A 20171-nucleotide genomic window follows, 5' to 3' on the forward strand; every position below is an offset into this window, starting at 1 on the left:
CTCGTCCGCTTGAAATACCATTTCCGACACCGGTATCCCACCCAAATCTTCCTCGGTGAAGACCGAAGCAAAGAATTCATTCAATCTCTCTGCTACGTCTTTATCTTCCTTGATCTCTCCTTTTACCCCTCGGTCGTCCAGCGGCCCAACCAATTCTCTTGCCGGCTTCCTTCTTTTAATATACCGAAAAAAAATTTTACTATGTTTTTTTGCCTCTACCGCTATCTTCCTTTCAAAGTCCTTCTTAGCCTTTCTGATCAGCGCTTTGAATCTGATTTGACATTCCTTATGCCACTTTTTATTATCTTCAGTCGGTTCTTTCTTCCATTTTCTGAAAGATTCTCTTTTTGTTCACCTCTCTTTTTAACCACGCTGGTTGTCATAAGAACAAAAGCACTGCCATACTGGGAAAAGACCAAGGGTCCATCAAGCCCAGCATCCTGTCTCCGACAGTGGCCAATCCAGGCCTCAAGAACCCGGCAAAAACCCCAAAACAAAAAAAAATTTAAATTATTTTTATTTATTTTGTTATATTTGTACCCTGTGCTTTCCCACTCATGGCAGGCTCAATGTGGCTTATATGGGGCAATGGAGGGTTAAGTGACTTGCCCAGAGTCACAAGGAGCTGCCTGTGCCTGAGGTGGGAATTGAACTCAGTTCCTGAGGACCAAAGTCCAACACCCTAACCACTAGGCCACTCCTCCACTCCAAATTTTAAATTAATAGTGTTCAATGGACTTTTCCTTCAGGAATCTGTCCAAACCCCCTTTAAACTCAGCAAGGCCAACTGTTGTTTGGTCTTCTGCCCTCCTTTACGGATACATCGTTTATCGTTTATTCATTTACTAGACCATCGCTTATTACAAAAGTAAATCAGAATGGTTTACAATTTCAAATTACATTAAACAACATTAAAAACAGTAGATAAACATACTCTGAAATCCATTTCTGATAGGAAAGCAGAGCAAAAGACATTCTATTTATAACATTCATACAAATTTCACAAGCTATAATCATAAAACCACATTAAAAAATGTAAAAAGAATATATTTTTTTCTCTTTTTTTTTTTTTCCTTTTAGTTTACTCATGTATCTTCCTTTTGGAATATATTTGGCCTGGGCCTCCCGGACGGTGTTTTTGAACAGCATTTACGTCTGTTGTAGGTTTTTTACCCTATCCTTCGCTCCTCTTTTATTACCATTCTCCTCATTTTATTATAGCTCCATTTTTTAAAGTTAAACACCAACATATTTGACTTTCGTTGTCTACTTTTTTGAAAGCAGATTTCAAAGCTGATCATATTATGATCACTGCTATCAAGCGGCACCCACACCGTTACCTCCCGTACCAAATCATGAGCTCCACAAATGACTAGATCTAGAACTTTTCCTTTGCTCATTGGCTCCTCTACCAGCTGCTCCATGAAGCAGTCCTTGATTTCATCAAGGAATTTTACCTCCTTGGCTTGCCTCGATGCTACATTAACCCAGTCTATATTGGGGTAATTGAAATCATTACTAAAAATATCCGGAATAAGTAGAATAGTAACATACATACATAGTAACATAGTAGATGACAGCAGAAAAAGACCTGCACGGTCCATCCAGTCTGCCCAACAAGATAACACAAAGTTATTCAAAGTCGTTAAATCGCGGGAGGATTGTGATAAATTAAAGAGGACCTTATGAGACTTGCTACAGTATTAAGGATATTAGCCTAATATAAAAGTTCTTTTAGTTTATAAAGTATATTTTATGATTTATTTAGTGTTTCCTTCTTAGATGGTAATGAAATGTATTTACAACTCTGTAAGAGCACTCCTTGCTTGATACTCTAATTACAATAACTGACTACAAATGAAGAGTTGTCCTAGGGGTCGGTGGGAATACTAAATTAGATCCTGCAGTGGCTGTTAGATTCTATCTGTTAATGTTGTGGTACAAAGCTTTTAAAACTAAGTGGAAAAGACTATGGAGATTAGTTGTTAAAATTTGCTTTTTATATTTTTATTTTTGCCTAACACTAACCTACAATTCCTCCTTTAAACCCCAATCTTTAAGTTCCCAGAGCACAAAGCAAAGTAACGTTCACTTACTAGAGAAATGTCCTCTTCTCTCAGAGCTTCTCAGAAATCATCATTAACCAAAAAAACCCCGCCTACCTAAATATGTGCTCTGTGCAAAACAAATTTTTTTTTCTTTTTTGTTGCTCAATTGTTGCAACATTAACACTTTATAAAATCTTAACAGAATGATCTGCAGTTAGGCATGCTGTGGTCTAAAGCAGTGTCACTTAACTAAAAGCTCAGCTGATCCCTGATAGCTCTAGGATAAGCAGCATAAAATGTATTGTACTGTTTGGGGATCTTTCCAGGTACTTGTGACCTGGATTGGCCACTGTTGGAAACAGGATGCTGGGCTTGATGGACCTTCGGTGTGTCCCATTATGGCATGTACTTATGTATCAAACTCTCTCAAAGAATAGAATCAAAGTAACTTCTCAGGGGCAGCAACAAGCAGCTACAGTCTAAGCAAAACAATAGGTCCTGGCAGCCACACACTTCCAAAGCATATTATTTTACCTTCATTTTTATAGAATTTCTTTTGATGATGATGATTGTTGAGTTTCAATATCAAAATCTTGGAGGAGTTAGGGGCCTGAAATTTTATTGCCTAGGGCATCCACTACCCTCGCACCAGCTCTGTTCCAAGAGGAGTCTTGGTACATGATCCCAGCTCAAGACTGTTGCTACAATAACCAAACCAAATGTAAGTTAGGAGGGAACATAAAATAGCCAGAAAATCCCTAAGCAGTTTGGCTGCCATCTCAATTGGCACAAAAGCTCCGCAGTCTCAATGCGTGGATGAGACAATGGTGCAGGGAGGAGGCTTTTAGATTTGTTAGGAACTGGGCAACATTCTAGGGAAGGGGGAGCCTATTCCGAAAGGATGGGCTCCACCTTAACCAGGGTGGGACCAGGCTGCTGGCGTTGGCAACTAAAAAGGAGATAGAGCAGCTTTTAGCGCATGGTTCGGGATAAGGTATCTTGCAAAGATATCTCACAAACAGGGAAGATAGGGTTTCTGGATAGTGAGGTTGCACAACAGACCATGGTAGGCCAGGTGCCATTAAATACAACTAAAGATCAGACAAAAGATGGCAAATCAGTAGTGTCCAGTACTAAGCATCATGCAAATAGGAACAACAAACATACTCTGAAATGTCTATATGTAAATGCTAGGAGTCTAAGAAATAAGATGGGAGAGTTGGAATATATTGCACCAAATGAAAAATTGGATATAATAGGCATTACTGAGACCTGGTGGAAGGAGGATAACCAGTGGGACACTGTCATACCGGGGTACAAAGTATATCGTAGTGATAGGGTGGACCGGACTGGTGGAGGGGTAGCATTGTATATTAACGAGAGCCTTGACTCAGATAGATTACAAATTCAGCAAGACATAAATCACACCTTTGAATCATTGTGGGTTGAAATTCCATGTATAAAAGGGAAAAGGATGGTGATAGGAGTGCACTACCGTCCGCCTCGCCAGAATGAGCAGGTAGACGCAGAAATGATAAAAGAAATCAGAGACGCAAACAAAATGGGAAATGTGATAATAATGGGTGACTTCAATTATCCAAATATAGACTGGGTAAATGTAACATCGGGAAACGCTAGAGAGGTACAAGGACAGCTTTATGGAGCAGCTGGTGCAGGAGCCAACGAGAGAAGGAAAAATTCTAGACTTGGTCCTTAGTGGAGCGCATGATCTGGTGAGGGACGTTATGGTACTGGGGCCGCTTGATAACAGTGATCATAATATGATCAGTTTTAATATCAACCTTGAAGTAACTATACACAGGAAGTCAAATACATTAGCGTTTAACTTTAAAAAAGGAGACTATGATAAAATTATTATTATTATTACATTTGTATCCCACATTATCCCACCTTTTTGCAGGCTCAATGTGGCTTACAATTCATCGTGGATACTGGAAATAGAAGAGAATGTACATTTGGTTTTACAGGGAGTTTTGGGTACATGATGGTGAAATACATAATATTAGAAATAGAAAAGAGTATACATTTGTTTTAGCAGAAGTTTTGGCTACATGATGGTAAAATACATAATAGTGTTAAAGCCATAGACATTAGGTGCATGATAGTGTGAAAGCAGAAGACAGTAAAGAACATTCCTGGGTAACTTAAAGAAAGTAGAGTTACGCGTGTTGTTCTTTATGATATATTTTGTCGAAGAGATAAATTTTCAGGAGTTTGCGGAAATTGGTCATTTCGTAGATTGATTTCAGGTTACGTGGCAGTGAATTCCAGAGCTGTGTGCTTGTATAGGAAAAGGTTGATGAATGCACTGATTTGTATTTCAAGCCTTTACATTTAGGAGGATGAAGATTGAGGAATGTGCGGGAGGATTTTTTTGCATTTCTGGGTGGTAGTTCTATTAGGTCCGACATGTAGGCTGGGGCGTCGCCATGAATGATTTTATGGACCAAGGTACAGAGTTGGAACATGATGCGTTCTTTGAGTGGGAGCCAGTGTAGTTTTTCGCGAAGGGGTGTTGCGCTTTCGTATGTTGGTTTGCCGAATATAAGTCTGGCTGCCGTGTTCTGGGCTGTTTGGAGTTTTTTTGAGTATTTGCTCTTTGCAGCCGGCGTAGAGTGAATTACAATAGTCCAGATGACTAAGTACCAGCGATTGTACCAGTATCGGAAGACGTTCCTTGGGAAAAATGGTCTGACTCGTTTTAGTTTCCACATTGCATGGAACATCTTTTTAGTTGTGTTTTTTGCATGGTTCTCAAGTGTTAGGTGTCGGTCAATGGTGACTTCAAGGATTTTTAGGGTGTCAGAGACTGGTAGACTTAGATTAGGTGTGTTGATGGTGGTGAATTCCTTCTTCTTGTATTGCGAGGTGAGTACTAGGCATTGGGTTTTTTCGGCATTTAGTTTCAGTCGAAATGCATCTGCCCAGGAGTTCATCGTGTGTAGGACCTTACAGAAGGACCTTACGAGACTGGGAGACTGGGCGGCTAAATGGCAGATGACGTTTAATGTGAGCAAGTGCAAGGTGATGCATGTGGGAAAAAAGAACTCAAATTATAGCTACGTCATGCAAGGTTCCACGTTAGGAGTTACGGACCAAGAAAGCCACACTGAGCCCGCAAAGAGGTGGAAAAATGTGGGATACAAATGCAATAAATAAATAAATAAATCTGGGTGTCGTCGTCGATAATACACTGAAACCTTCTGCTCAGTGTGCTGCTGCGGCTCGGAAAGCAAATAGAATGTTGGGTATTATTAGGAAAAGTATGGAAAACAGGTGTGAGGATGTTATAATGTCGTTATATTGCTCCATGGTGCGACCGCACCTTGAGTATTGTGTTCAATTCTGGTCGCCGCATCTCAAGAAAGATATAGTGGAATTGGAAAAGGTGCAGTGAAGGGCGACTAAAATGATAGAAGGGATGGGACGACTTCCCTATGAAGAAAGACTAAGGAGGCTAGGGCTTTTCAGCTTGGAGAAGAGATGGCTGAGGGGAGATATGATAGAGGTATATAAAATAATGAGTGGAGTGGAACAGGTGGATGTGAAGGGTCTGTTCACACTTTCCAAAAATACTAGGACTAGGGGGCAGCGATGAAACTACAGTGTAGTAAATTTAAAACAAATCAGAGAAAATATTTCTTCACCCAACGTGTAATTAAACTCTGGAATTCGTTGCCGGAGAACGTGGTGAAGGCGGTTAGCTTGGCAGAGTTTAAAAAGGGGTTAGACGGTTTCCTAAAGGACAAGTCCATAAACTGCTACTAAATGGCTTTGGTTGATTTCGTCAGAGATTTCTCTTAGATCTTGTTTGAAAGGGATAAAGAGTGTTACATCATTAGCATATATGTGTGGGTTTAGGTTCTGATTCGATAATAGCTTAGCCAAGGGTGTCATCATTAGGTTGAATATTGTCGGTGAGAGGGGGGATCCCTGTGGAACTCCGCATTCAGGTGTCCATGTGGCTGATGTTGTCGAATTTGATGTCACTTGATATGAGCGACAATGAAATGAGAAGAACGGTGGAAAAAAAACTTAGGGGGACAACTGAGAGGGTAAAAACTGTACAACAGGCATGGACGCTGTTCAAAAATACCATCCTGGAGGCCCAGGCCAAACATATTCCACTAATTAGAAAAGAAAGACGGAAGTCCAAAAGACAGCCGGCCTGGTTGAAAAGTGAGGTGAAGGAAGCTATTAGGGCTAAAAGAAATGCCTTCAGAAAATGGAAGAAGGAACCATCTGAAAATAACAAGAAGCAGCATAAGGAGTGTCAAAGCAAATGCAAGGCGCAGATAAAGAAGGCCAAGAGGGATTATGAAAAAAAGATAGAATTAGAGGCAAAAAAACATAGTAAAATTTTTTTCGGTATATTAAAAGCAGGAAGCCGGCAAAAGAATTGCTTGGGCCGCTGGATGACCGAGGGGTAAAAGGGGCAATCAAGACAAAGACGTAGCAGAGAGATTGAATGAATTCTTTGCTTCGGTCTTCATCGAGGAAGATTTGGGTGGGATACTGGTGTCGGAAATGATATTTCAAGCGGACGAGTCGGAGAAACTTACTGAATTCATGGTAAACCTGGAGGACGTAATGGGGCAGTTCAGCAAACTGAAGAGTAGCAAATCTCCTGGACCGGATGGTATTCATCCTAGAGTACTGATAGAACTGAAAAATGAGCTTGCGGAGCTACTGCTAGTGATATGCTATTTATCCTTAAAATCGAGCGTGGTACCGGAAGATTGGAGGGTGGCCAATGTAACACCCATTTTTTAAAAAGGTTCCAGGGGAGAACCGGGAAATTATAGACCGGTGAGTCTGACGTCTGTGCCGGGGAAAATGGTAGAGGCTATTATTAAAAACAAAATTACAGAGCACATCCAAGGACATGGATTACTGAGACCGAGTCAGCACAGCTTTTGTGTGGGGAAATCTTGCCTGACCAATTTACTTCAATTCTTTGAAGGAGTAAACAAACATGTGGACAAAGGGGGAGCCGGTTGATATTGCGTATCTGGATTTTCAAAAGGCATTTGACAAGATACCTCATGAAAGGCTACAGAGGAAATTGGAGGGTCATGGGATAGGAGGAAAAGTCCTATTGTGGATTAAAAACTGGTTGAAGGATAGGAAACAGAGAGTGGGGTTAGATGGGCAGTATTCACAATGGAGGAGGGTAGTTAGTGGGGTTCCTCAAGGGTCTGTGCTAGGACCGCTGCTTTTTAATATATTTATAAATGATTTAGAGATGGGAGTAACTAGCGAGGTAATTAAATTTGCTGATGACACAAAGTTATTCAAAGTCGTTAACTCGCGACAAGATTGTGAAAAATTACAGAAGGACCTTACGAGACTGGGAGACTGGGCGGCTAAATGGCAGATGACATTTAATGTGAGCAAGTGCAAGGTGATGCATGTGGGAAAAAAGAACTCGAATTACAGCTACGTCATGCAAGGTTCCACGTTAGGAGTTACGGACCAAGAAAGGGATCTGGGTGTCGTCGTCGATAAATACACTGAAACCTTCTGCTCAGTGTGCTGCTGCGGCTCGGAAAGCGAATAGAATGTTGGGTATTATTAGGAAAAGTATGGAAAACAGGTGTGAGGATGTTATAATGTCGTTATATTGCTCCATGGTGTTCAATTCTGGTCGCCGCATCTCAAGAAAGATATAGTGGAATTGGAAAAGGTGCAGTGATGGGTGACTAAAATGATAGAAGGGATGGGACGACTTCCCTATGAAGAAAGACTAAGGAGGCTAGGGCTTTTCAGCTTGGAGAAGAGATGGCTGAGGGGAGATATGATAGAGGTATATAAAATAATGAGTGGAGTGGAACAGGTGGATGTGAAGGGTCTGTTCACGCTTTCCAAAAATACTAGGACTAGGGGGCAGCGATGAAACTACAGTGTAGTAAATTTAAAACAAATTGGAGAAAATATTTCTTCACCCAACATGTAATTATACTCTGGAATTCGTTGCCGGAGAACGTGGTGAAGGCGGTTAGCTTGGCAGAGTTTAAAAAGGGGTTAGACGGTTTCCTAAAGGACAAGTCCATAAACTGCTACTAAATGGACTTGGGAAAAATCCACAATTCGAGGAATAACATGTATAGAATGTTTGTACGTTTGAGAAGCTTGCCAGGTGCCCTTGGCCTGGATTGGCCGCTGTCGTGGACAGGATGCTGGGCTCGATGGACCCTTGGTCTTTTCCCAGTGTGGCATTACTTATGTACTTATGAGTCACATATGGGATTTCTGTATGTTTTAGAAGTTGCTATTTAGCAGTCTATCCCAGTGACTAGTAAGACCTTCCCCCCCCCCCCCCCCCTTCATTACACATTTAAGTGAACATTGAGTCTACTTTAGAATTGATTATCCTAGAACTAAGCAGTGGATTTTCCCCAAATCATTTTAATAATGGCTTATGGACTTTCCTTTTAGGAAGTTATCCAAACTTTTTAAAAACTCCGCTAACTGCTTTTACTACATTCTCTGGCAACGAATTCCAGAGTTTAATTACATGTTGAGTGAAGAAACATTTTCTCCGGTTCATTTTAAATTTACTACTTTGAAGCTTCATTGCATGCCCCCTAATCCTAGTATTTTTGGAAAAGAATAAACACGCGATTCACATCTACCCATTCCATTCCACTCATTATTTTATAGACCTCTATCATATCTCCCCTCAGCCATCTCCAAGCTGAAAAGCCCTAGCCGCTTTAGTTTTTCCTCATAGCAAAGTCATCCTATCCCCTTTATAATTTTAGTTGCCCTTCTCTGTACCTTTTCTAATTCCACCATATCTTTTTTGAGATGCAGTGACCAGAATTGCACACAATATTTGAGGTAAGGTCACACCATGGAGCAATACAAAGGCATTATAAAGTCCTCATTTTTGTTTTCCATTCCTTTCCTAATAATACCTAACATTCTATTTGCTTTCTTAGCCACCACCGCACACTGAGCAGAGGGTTTCAACGTATCATCAACAATGATACCTAGATCACTTTCCTGGTCGGTGACTCCTAATGTGGAACCTTGCATTACGTAGCTATAGTTAGGGTTCCTCTTTCCCACATGCATCACTTTGCAGTTGCTCACATTAAACGCCATCTGCCATTTGGATGCCCAGTCTCATATTTTGAACACTGTCTTAATTACAAAATGTTATAATGTTTATATGGCTTTAGACGTCATGTTACCCAATTTTGATTCCATAGCAGATTTAAGTGGAATTTAAAGGTCAGAATACAATAGCAGCTGTCTTGTCTTGGGTAACAGTTGGGCTGGCCCTATTCTAGAACCATTCAATCATCGGTCCTAGATCCAGGCAGTAGATGCTACCATTCTGTCTTGATTATGACTCTCTCTCCCTTCCAGGAGCTATAAACACTACCTCTGTATCCATAGCCCTGGCTACCCTAGGGAGTAGAAGACCTGAGCTAGAAATCAAACCTAGGTCTCTCTACATGACAGTGTCCAGCAGCTTCTGTTCAGTTTGATAATAACCAGGGCTGATATTTAAAATGGTATGTCTCAAAGATAACAACTATATTTAAAATCTTACAGTCAATAACATTTTGATTAACACCTTTATCCCAACCCATTCCAAAGGATGCCTGGTCTGTATGATTGGGTATGCATGTTTCCATGGGTTTCCCACTAAAGAGTAGTAGATCACCTGGACTGGATGGCATGCACCCTAGAGTACTGAAATAACCTAAACATGAAATTGCTGATCTGTTGTTTGTGATCTGTAACCTGTCGTTAAAATTATCCTCAGCACCTTAAGATTGGAGGGTGGCCAATGTAATGCCAATTTTCAAAAAAGGTTCTAGGGGGTGATCCAGAAAATCACAAACCAGGATGCCTGACTTCAGTGTCAGGCAAAATAGTGGAAACTATTATAAAGAATATAATTACGGAACACATAAACATGGTTTAATGAGATAGAGTCAGCATGGATTCAGCCAAGGGAAGTCTTGCCTCATCAATCTGCTTCATTTCTTTAAAGGCATGAATAAATATGTCAATAAAGAGGAGCTGGCTGATGTATTGTATCTAGATTTTCAGAAAGCTTTCAGCAAAGTTCCTCATGAGAGACTTTTGAGAAAATTAAAGAGTTATGGGATAGGAGGCAATGCTCTGTTGTGGTTATTAGTCGGAAAACAGAGAGTAGGGTTAAAGTGATAATTTTCTCTCAACAGAGGCTTGTTTTTTTTTTCAAGATTCCTTGATGTAAATGCAAAGTTCATAAATAAAAATAAAAAATTATCTGGAAATCGGAACAAGTGAGGTCATTAAGCAAATGACACAAAACTATTCAAAGTTGTTAAAATACATGCAGACTGTGAAAAATGGAAGGAAGACCTTAGGAAACTGGAAGACTGGGCATCCAAATGGCAGATGAAATTTAACGTGGACAATGCAAAGTGATGCACATTGGAAAGAATAATCCAAATCATAGTTACCTGATACTAGGGTCCACCTTAGGAGTCAGCACCTAAGAAAAAGATCTAGGTGTCATTATAAACAATATGATGCAGTCTTGTGCCCAGTGTGCTACAATGGCCAAAAAAGCAAACAGGATGCTAGGAATTATTAGGAAAGGGATGGTAAATAAGACCAAGAATAATATAATGCCTCTGTATCGCTCCATGGTGCGACCTCACCTCGAGTACTGTGTTCAATTCTGGTTGCTGAATTTCAAAAAAGATATAGCGGAATTAGAAAAGGTTTAAAGAAGAGTGAACAAAATGATTAAGGGAATGGAACTCCTCTTAATGAGGAAAGGCTAAAGAGGTTAGGGCTCTTCAGCTTGGAAAAGAGATGGTTGTGGGGAAATACGACTACAAAATCCTGAGGAGTTTGAATGGGTAAAAATAAGTAAATTTTTTACTCTTTCAAAAAGTGCAAAGACTAGGAAGTTACATGGACATACTTTTAAAACAAATAGGAGGAAATATTTTTTCACTCAACAAATAGTTAAGCTCTGAAACTCCTTGCCAGAGGATGTAGTAACAGTGGTTAGTGTATCTGGTTGTAAAAAAGGTTTGGTCAAGATCATGGAGGAAAAGTCCATAGTTTGCTATTGAGATAGACATGGGGAAACCACCGCTTGCCATGGGAATGGTAGCATGGAATGTTGCTACTATTTGGGTTTCTGCTAGGTACTTGTGCCCTGAATTGGCCACTGTTGGAACAGAATACTGGTCTAGATGGACAATTGGTCTGACCCAGTATGGCCATTCTTATCCTCTTATTTTCTAACTTGTTTAGTCTGAGATTTAAATACCCTACCAACAATATTTACAGTGGAACAATGATCTATCACACTATTTATGTACATGTAAGAAAAAACAAAAACAGAAAAAGAATATAAATGCTTTCTCCAAATCTCTATTAATGGTTCCTGTTTTTCTTTCCAAGACCTTGAAATTCTTCTTATAATACCTATTTAAAGAAAAACTTTCTTTACAATTTCTTGTGTTAACAATTTCAGGCACTGGAGTTTTTGAATGTGACCTCTTGAAGTATGAAAAACTAATTCAGTGGCTACTTTTGCTGCTTATTTTTGGAAAACATTTTTCCAGGTCAAGCGTTCTCCTAGCTGCTGGAAATGTCCCCTGCTTAGCCCCTTCCTCAGCTTCATCCATGATTTCAGATCAGGCAGAATTGATACCCTAGCAGCCATATACATTTAAGTCATAGGAGCCGGTGCTGTGGGTGCTTGAGCACCCCCAGTATTGAGAACATTCCATGTATGTTTCCAAAGAGGGGTTATTTCCATTGGGCTTAGCACCCCCAATAATTTTGAAAAGTTGGATCCTATGATTTAAGTAATGACCTAGTAGTTAGAACAGCTGGCTCTGAGCCAAGGAAGCCAAGGTTAAAATCCCAGATTACCCATTCACATTCTTTTTGTTGTCTTTCTGGATGGGAAATTATCTTGTGTACCCCAAATTGCCTTAAACTCAGATTTGGAGGGGGTGGGTAATAATTAAAGCTAAATAGCACTCAGTGAAGGCAGATATGAGATACTGTGGGGGAAGGGAGAGAACTGTGGCAGCCCTGTGCTTCTGGCATCTCTTCACCCTTCCAGCCAACTATGGTATCCAAGCGGGACACCCCCAATGCCGTTGAGACCAGCCCCGTCCTGCTCTCTCTCGGGTGCTATATCGCTTCCACATACTCTTTTAAATCGCACCCACACTTTCCCAGTTCTCTCCGTCTCCCTCTCACACTGCGTGCTCTGTTTTCACCTCCTTCCCCTTGCACATCCGCCCTTTGTGGCGCTGCAGCTCTTACCTGGGCCCCAGAGCAGCGAGAGCACGCCGAGCACAGTCAACACCAAAGTCCTCAGCTTATCCATCAACCCCGAGCAAAACGGAAAACAAAGTCGCCAGCCGAGCACTTTTCCCTTCGGGACAGTCTATGTCTAGAGCCGGTGGCTACAGGGTGCTGGAGTGGAGACCAGGAAAATAGAGTGGGGAGGTGGAGAGCAGCTCGACAGGCGCAGACTGCTCTTTTCTCCCTTCTTTCAAGTATCCCGCCAGCAGGGGGGCGAGAGGGGGAGAAGGAGGGGGAGGGAGCGTTATTCGCCTGAAAGTGCTGGATTATCTCTTTCCTAACCTTATCCTTTACCATCTGTCAAAAGCATTAAATAAATCCAGATCATTGTGTCTGTCATCTAGCTTTGATTGATCCTCTGTGTTGTTTTTCGGCAGTCCTCTGAAAACTACCGCACATTTGTTGGAAAGGTGGGGTTGACATAACTGGTCAGGCCAGGGCAGTACAGAAAAATGGGTCAATCAGTCCTATAAGGTGATACTAACATAGCAACCACACTACTATGTCCTAAACCAGAGTTGAAGCATTGGCGCTACTGCTCACAAGGTTTAAACTGCAGCCATTTCAAGTCCTTTTGTGTTTTTGGAACGATGCTTACAGTTAATACAATTCCCTTTGGAAATCTTAACACACTTAGAGGGCCCTTCCACTAAGTTGGGACCCGAGGGGGGCGAGAGAGGAGAGATATTGGACCAGGAGGGCAGAGAAAGGAAAGCATTGGCATAGAGAAATAAGATGTTGGTAGGCATCGTTTAATCTAGTGATTACAACATTTAAGCAAAATGCAGCCTTCATTTCATTCAATCACTATATTTTTGAGTCCAGTGGCAGAATTTATGAGAGGCAAGAGTAAAAATTGCAAAGGTCTTGTTTGTAGAAGAATTAATTTAACTTTATTAGATACATAAGTATTGCCATACTGGAAAAGACCAAAGGTCCATCAAGCCCAGCATCCTGTTTCCAACAGTGGCCAATCCAGGTCACAAATACCTGGCAAGATCCCAAAAAAGTACAAAACATTTTATACTGCTTATCCCAGAAATAGTGGATTTTCCCCAAGTTCATTTAATAATGGTCTATGGACTTTTCCTTTAGAAAGCCGTCCAAACCTTTTTTAAACTCCGCTAAGCTAACCGCCTTTACCACATTCTCCGGCAACGAATTCCAGAGTTTAATTACAGGAGCAGCTGTTAGTAGAGCCTTTAGGGCTCATTTCCCCAAAAGTAAGGAATGTGCAAAATAGCACAAGGGGCAGATAGATGTGTTTCTACCACAAAAACATTTAACCCATATAATCAAACAACCAGTCCCCCCCCCCCCCCCCATCTAAGTCTGATATTCGCAAAAAAAAAAAAAGCATTTTGAGAGTGGGCATGTGATGGGCATGAGATAAGCGATCTTACATGATGTAAGTATGTTTTGCAATAACAGATAACAAAATGATTTCCTTGTGCCACAAAGAAAAATGTTGTGATTTAGACCTGTTTTAAAAGTGACTAGCTCAAGACCAAACTTGTCTTTGTGACTTTGCTGATAATGGAGAGGTAGAATTGTTGGTTTGTGAAAAAGAGTGGAGAGTTGCTGAATGTTCTGTAACCTTTCTTTGCCCCTGTCTGAATATTGACTGTACACACTTCACGCTCAGTCAGACCCCCCCCCCCCCCTCCCCGGAACACAAGGAGACCTATAGGAACAGAAAATCATATTACTCCATCAACATGCAGGTCGTATGTGATGCTCAGGGGAAGATTGTGGAGAGATGTGCTCGCTACACCTCTCTCTCTGTCTGTCTGTCTGTCTGTCTGTCTCTGTTATCGCTGGTGTCTGTCTTAAAGGTGCATTTATTAGAATTGTGTTTTGAATCTTCAGTGCCAGAGACTTAATTCAATCAATTTGGTGACTCAGGCCCAGATGCACAAAACTTTAACAACCCTTTACCGACCATTTTGCAAAGAAATCGCCAACCGTTTCATGTACTAAAACCCATTTTTCGACGACCGTAGCAGCTAATGAAAATGGAATGCAGATGAGCAATCAGTGTAGAAACCCTTTTCAAATGACATGCACTAACCTTTTCCGATTGGTTTAACGAAAGACAACGCCGAGAAATGTAACGACAGGTCTGTACCTGTCGTTAGGGCGCTCCGGCTAAGAACTGTAATGTGAAACACAAAAAAGAACCAATTGCAGCGTAGACGATACGCGAGACGCGCTGTGATTGGACAAAAACACGTTGCACCTGTATTGTTTTGCTTTTAATAAAGCTTATAGAAAACGTGTCATAACCACGTTGATATAGCGCGTGCACTGTAGACATACGCAGTAAATTTACGTGGAGAAGTTATGGCAGCCAGAGGGAGAAAGCCAAACTTTTCTGACCTCGATGTCCTCTGGCTCGCTCAACTCTTTACCATCAACGAGAAGCGTCTTTTCCCCCGCGCAGGGAGAAGGAGGAATATCGGGAGGATGGACAAGGGCTGGGAAACTCTGCAACGCCTCTTTAATAAGCGTTCCTCCTTTCCCAGATCTGTAAGTTGGCAGTATATAGGGCTCTAAGCACAGTGTCGTACCAAGGGGGTGGGGGCGGTCATCCTATTCACAGAGGGTGTCCGTTCGCGGGGGGGCCGGGGGGGCACACCCTTGGGGGCAGGGCGCATCGGAGATCCGTCCCTGTTGTCTGCCCCCCCTATGAACACCACTCATAACATATAACCGATTTTTGCATGTGCATGAAAAAACAAAGGTGGTCCAGTTACTGACATCCACAGTGCATGCCTATTTCCAGTTTTTCATGTACATCTGATTTCCCTTTTTTTGGGTTTACAGGTTGAGGAGCTTAAAAAACGTGCGCGGGCGTTGCGCAAGGACCACCCCGAATGGCTACAAGAGGTTAAGACAAACCTTGACAACAGCCCAGGTATTGGTTCATTTGACATGAGTCTGCCACATTAGAGGTTTGATAGTGGCCTTGTGCTTTTATGTGATAGACGATGTTTGTCCGTGCAGAATTGTCATCTTCTGAGGACGAGGAGCAGGAGGAGGAGGAGGAGCAGGAGGATGACGTCGTTGAAGGGTCCCTGGCTGCTGTCGCACCTCCCAGCCCTTCCGCTCCTACTCCTGGTCCCCACCTCCTGCCTTATGCCCATTGCCGTCCCGACCCCTCCTCAGGTCTCCAGCCCCCCCCCTAAGAGATCCCGCCAGTCCATTGTGTTGCGCCTCCCTGCTCCGAGGTATGGCCCTTCCCACCTTTCCTCTCCTCCTCCCCGTCTACATTCCAGTCCCCCTGTCCCCCCACCCCAGGCGCAAAGTCCCACCAGCCCTCCTGTTTCCCCCGCTTCCCCCCCTCCGCCGCATAGTCCCACCAGCCCTCACCACCCTGCCTCCCTCCCCCTGCCGCACAGTCCACACAGCCCGCCAGTTTCACAGGCCACCCCCCACCAGCCACAAAGTCCCACCAGCCCTCCTAGTACCTCCTTTCACGCTCCCCATCTGACCTCCCTCCCTCTTTCCCTAAGCCATGCCGTCCCATCCACCTCCGCAGAGGAAGTCACCCCTGTCCTTGAGATGTTCCAGATGGACGAACAGGGTGAGTTACCAAAGTCTGCGGCATGACTCATCTCTAGCCTCGTTATACTTGTCAAATTTTTTGCTGATGTCTCTGCCGCCGCGTGCACCTGTAAGCGCTCTATTAAGGTTCATAATAATAATGTTGGCTATTATTGCATATCACTGTGTGTTTCTGTTTTACAGCAGTTCGTGGTGATGTTTTCTGACAGTTCTTCCATTGTCTTTTGTAACAGGTGCCATTGTGGACCTCACAGGGGAGGACAACAGTGATCTCCCGTCACTACCGCCCAGGGCCGTGCCGATGCGGTAAGCGAGGTAAGCGCCGCAGGGGGGCGCCCACCTCTGGAGGGCGCCGCCGCGGTGCTTACCCTCGCCACGGCGCCCCAGCCCAATCGTGGACTTCGGACTTCCCTGCTGCCCTCACAAGCGTAGCGCTTTTGTGAGGCAGCTCGGGCTCTCCCTCCTTCCTTACTTGGTTCCCGCTCTGGCTCCCCGATCGGCAGCCCCCCCCCCCTCCCCGCGTGTTTTAACCTTTACTCTCCGACGTGGCAGCGATGTCAATCAATGAAGAACGCACAACAGACTCGTTTCCAGCTTCTCTCTTCACACAGTGTCCCGCCTTCAGCGTCAGTGATGATGCACTTCCTGTTCCCGCGAGGGCGGGACACTGTGTGAAGAGAGAAGCTGGAAGCGAGTCTGTTGTACGTTCTTCATTGATTGACATCGCTGCCACGTCGGAGAGTAAAGGTTAAAACACCCGGGGGGGGGGGGCTGCCGATCGGGGAGCCAGAGCGGGAACCAAGGAAGGAAGGAGGGAGAGCCAGAGCTGCCTCGCAAAAACGCTGCAGCCTGCCACATGTAGTGGGGAGGGCAGGGGAGAGGAGAATTGTTGGCCATGTATGGATGCAGGGCAGGGAGAGAGAAGAAATCACTGGACAGGAGGGGAGAGGGCAGAGCAGGGGAGAGAATTGCTGACATGGATGGAGGGGAGGGCAGGGAAGAGAGGAGAATTGCTGGGCATAGATCGAGGGGACAGGGGAGAGAGGAAATTATCTGGAGATAGATGGAGGAGAGGGCAGGGGAGAACGGAGAGTTCCTGGACATGGATGGATGGATGGATGGAGGGGAGGGCAAGGGAGAGAGGAGAATTCTGGACATGGATGATGGGAGATGGGATCCGGAGATGGGAAGGCGGTAGAACAAGAGGACATGAAATGAGCTTGAAGGGGGGCAGACTCAAAAAAGATGTCAGGAAGTATTTTTTCACGGAGAGGGTGGTGGATGCTTGGAATGCCCTCCCGTGGGAGGTGGTGGAGATGAAAACAGTAACGGAATTCAAATATGCGTGGGATATGCATAGAGGAATCCTGTGCAGAAGGAATGGATCCTCAGAAGCTTAGCTGAAATTGGGTGGCGGAGCAGGTGGGGGGAAGAGGGGTTGGTGGTTGGGAGGCTAGGATAGGGGAGGGCAGACTTATACGGTCTGTACCAGAGCCGGTGATGGGAGACGGGACTGGTGGTTGGGAGGCGGGAAATACTGCTGGGCAGACTTATACGGTCTGTGCCCTGAAAAAGACAGGTACAAATTCAAGATAAACTCATATCTTGGGCAGACTAGATGGACCATGCAGGTCTTTTTCTGCCGTCATCTACTATGTTACTATGGATGGATGAATGGGGACAGGGGAGAGAGGAAATTTTCTGGGATGGAGGAGAGGGCAGGGGAGAACGGAGAGTTCCTGGACATGGATGGATGGATGGAGGGGAGGGCAAGGGAGAGAGGAGAATTCTGGACATGGATGGATGAATGGGGACAGGGGAGAGAGGAAATTTGCAGGATATGGGTGGATGGATGGATGGAGGAGAGGGAAGGGGAGAATGGAGAGTTGTTGGACATGGATGGATGGAGGGAGGGGAGGGATGTCAGGAAGGAGATGCACATGGATGGAGGGGAGGGAAGAGAGGAGAAATGCTGGACATGGATGGAGTGGAGGGCAGGGAAGAGAGGAGAAATGTTGGACAAGGATGGGGGGAAGGAAAGATAAAGGAAGGAGATGCACACGGATGGAGTGGAAGGGAGAGAGGAGAAATGCTGGACATGGATGGAGGGGAGAGAAGACAAAGGTTGTAGATGCACATGGATGGAGGGGAGTGAGGAGAAATGCTTTATATGGATGGAGGGGAAATTGCTGAATTTAAAGGCTGGATTGGAACACTTTGAGGGCAGATGTTGAAACTGGAGAAAGGATAGGGTGGTAGACAGGACGCATAAGGACACAGAAAGATGGTGGACATGATGAGAGAAAAAAATATCAAATGGAAAGAAGACACTGGGACCAAAGCTAATAGAAAAACTAAATGCTCTGACAGCAAAGGTAGAAAACATTTTTTATTCAAAATTTATTAATTGGAATATGTCAGCTTTTGGAAATGTACATCTGTGATATTTTGCATGTAAGTTTCAATGTTTCTAGTATTGCTGCATGCTGAGTCTGACTTCTTGTATTTTGCCTTCATATCTGTTAAGCCATGTGTTTTTCATGTGTGATCAAGATGCAGTATTCTGCTAGCGTGAAGTATTTGCAGCCCTTTTTGTTTTATTTTGGTTTCACTAGGTTGTGTACTGGTGTTTTAGAGCCCGGTGTAATTATAGTGCTGCCTTTCCACACATAAAGGTTGTAGCTCGTCCTGTCCTTGGAATTAGTGCTGTTATGGTTTGGTAAGGCTATGAGTGTGTTTTGCACAAGTTTGTATATAGTGTTTTGCAGTGGAGAGATTGTGTGTTGGCCTTACTAAGTTGGCACCAAAACACCAGAAAGGGTGTACAGCGTAAATCATGACACACTACCTCTTGAAGGATCTACATATGGTCGTTAATAAAAGGAGCTCATTGGGAACACTAGCCACCCTAAAAGGGTGTTTTTTGGCTCTACACGTATCATGATATTATGATCCCTTGTTTCATATTGTTGACGGTCTGCATGTTCCGTTTGTTGGTATATTGGTGTATTAGGGTCTTCCCAGTGTAATATTTATGGTACAGTAAGGTTCTGAGTGTGTTTTTGCACAAAGTTGTGCATAGTGTTTTGCAGTTGAGCGATTGTGTTTAGTATATGCTTTGAGCAACCACTTTATTCTTTGACATATGATACATATCTAATATCTAAATTTAATAAAAGGTATTAACTGTGACTTTTATTTTTACTTATTTTTTTTCTGTGTGTTGTCAAACACTTATGGAGGTAAGCCCCGCCCCTGGCCCACCCCTAACCCCGCCCCCTTTAGCCTCCCCAAACAGTTGGGCCACCGACCGCCTATGGCAGGCATGGATGGGAGGGCAGAGAGACAGGCATGGATGGGAGGGCAGAGAGGCATGGATGGGAGGGCAGCAGCAGGGCCCAGGGAGAGGACAAATTGCTGGAAGTGGAGGGGAGAGAGGAGGATTGCTAGCTATGGATGCAGCAGGGAAGGGCAGAGAGGGACAAGGATGGACATGGGGGCCCAGGGAGAGGACAATTTGCTGGAAATGGAGGGGAGGGGAGAGAGGAGGATTGCTGGCTATGGATGGAGGAGGGAAGGGCAGAGAGGGACAAGGATGGACATGGGGGCCCAGGGAGAGGACAAATTGCTGGAAATGGAGGGGAGGGGAGAGAGGAGGATTGCTGGCTATGGATGGAGGAGGGAAGGGCAGAGAGGGACAAGAATGGACATGGATGGGAGGGCAGGACCCAGGGAGAGAGAAGAAATTGCTGGAAATGGATATAGAGCAAGAAATGAAGAAGAAAGGAGGAAAGTAAAGAAATAAATGGAAAGGAAGCCCTGGAAATGGAGTTAAGAGGACAGATAGCAGCAGACTCAGATACTGGGCCAGCATGATCGGAAAAAGAAAGTCACCAGACAACAAAGGTAGAAAAAAATCATTTTATTTTCATTTTAGCGTTTGGAATATGTCCACTTTGAGAATTTACATCTGCTATCTTATTTTGCAATGTATAGCAATTTGTTTCTAAGAATATTGCTGTCAATTCCTGTCAGTGTGGCAAGTGGTGAGCGATCATTTTCACCGGGGGGGGGGGGGGGCGTGATCATTTTCACAGGGGGGGGGGCGCCAACTGATAGTCTGCAGGGGGGCGCCAGAGACCCTAGGCACGGCCCTGCTACCGCCCACCCCCCCACCACCCCAAACGA

The 20171-nt window shown here is 43.8% G+C and overlaps 1 protein-coding gene across 5 annotated transcripts in view; it reads right to left on the bottom strand.

Annotated features, from left to right (window-relative positions):
• Positions 1-12593, bottom strand: part of FBLN1 (fibulin 1) — a 1130965-nt gene extending 1118372 nt beyond the window's left edge. For all 5 annotated transcript variants that reach the window (XR_003943425.1, XR_003943426.1, XR_003943427.1 and 2 more), the window contains exon 1: positions 12375-12593. Coding sequence is in view for 1 of the 5 variants with exons in the window: in XM_030215291.1 (XP_030071151.1) it covers positions 12375-12438 (64 nt within the window). In the remaining 4 variants the exon portion in view is untranslated. The remainder of the gene's footprint in view (positions 1-12374) is intronic.
• Positions 12594-20171: the final 7578 nt, after the last annotated feature.

This window comes from Microcaecilia unicolor, chromosome 9, assembly GCF_901765095.1.
Source record: "Microcaecilia unicolor chromosome 9, aMicUni1.1, whole genome shotgun sequence".
Classification (NCBI taxonomy): Eukaryota; Metazoa; Chordata; class Amphibia; order Gymnophiona; family Siphonopidae; genus Microcaecilia; species Microcaecilia unicolor.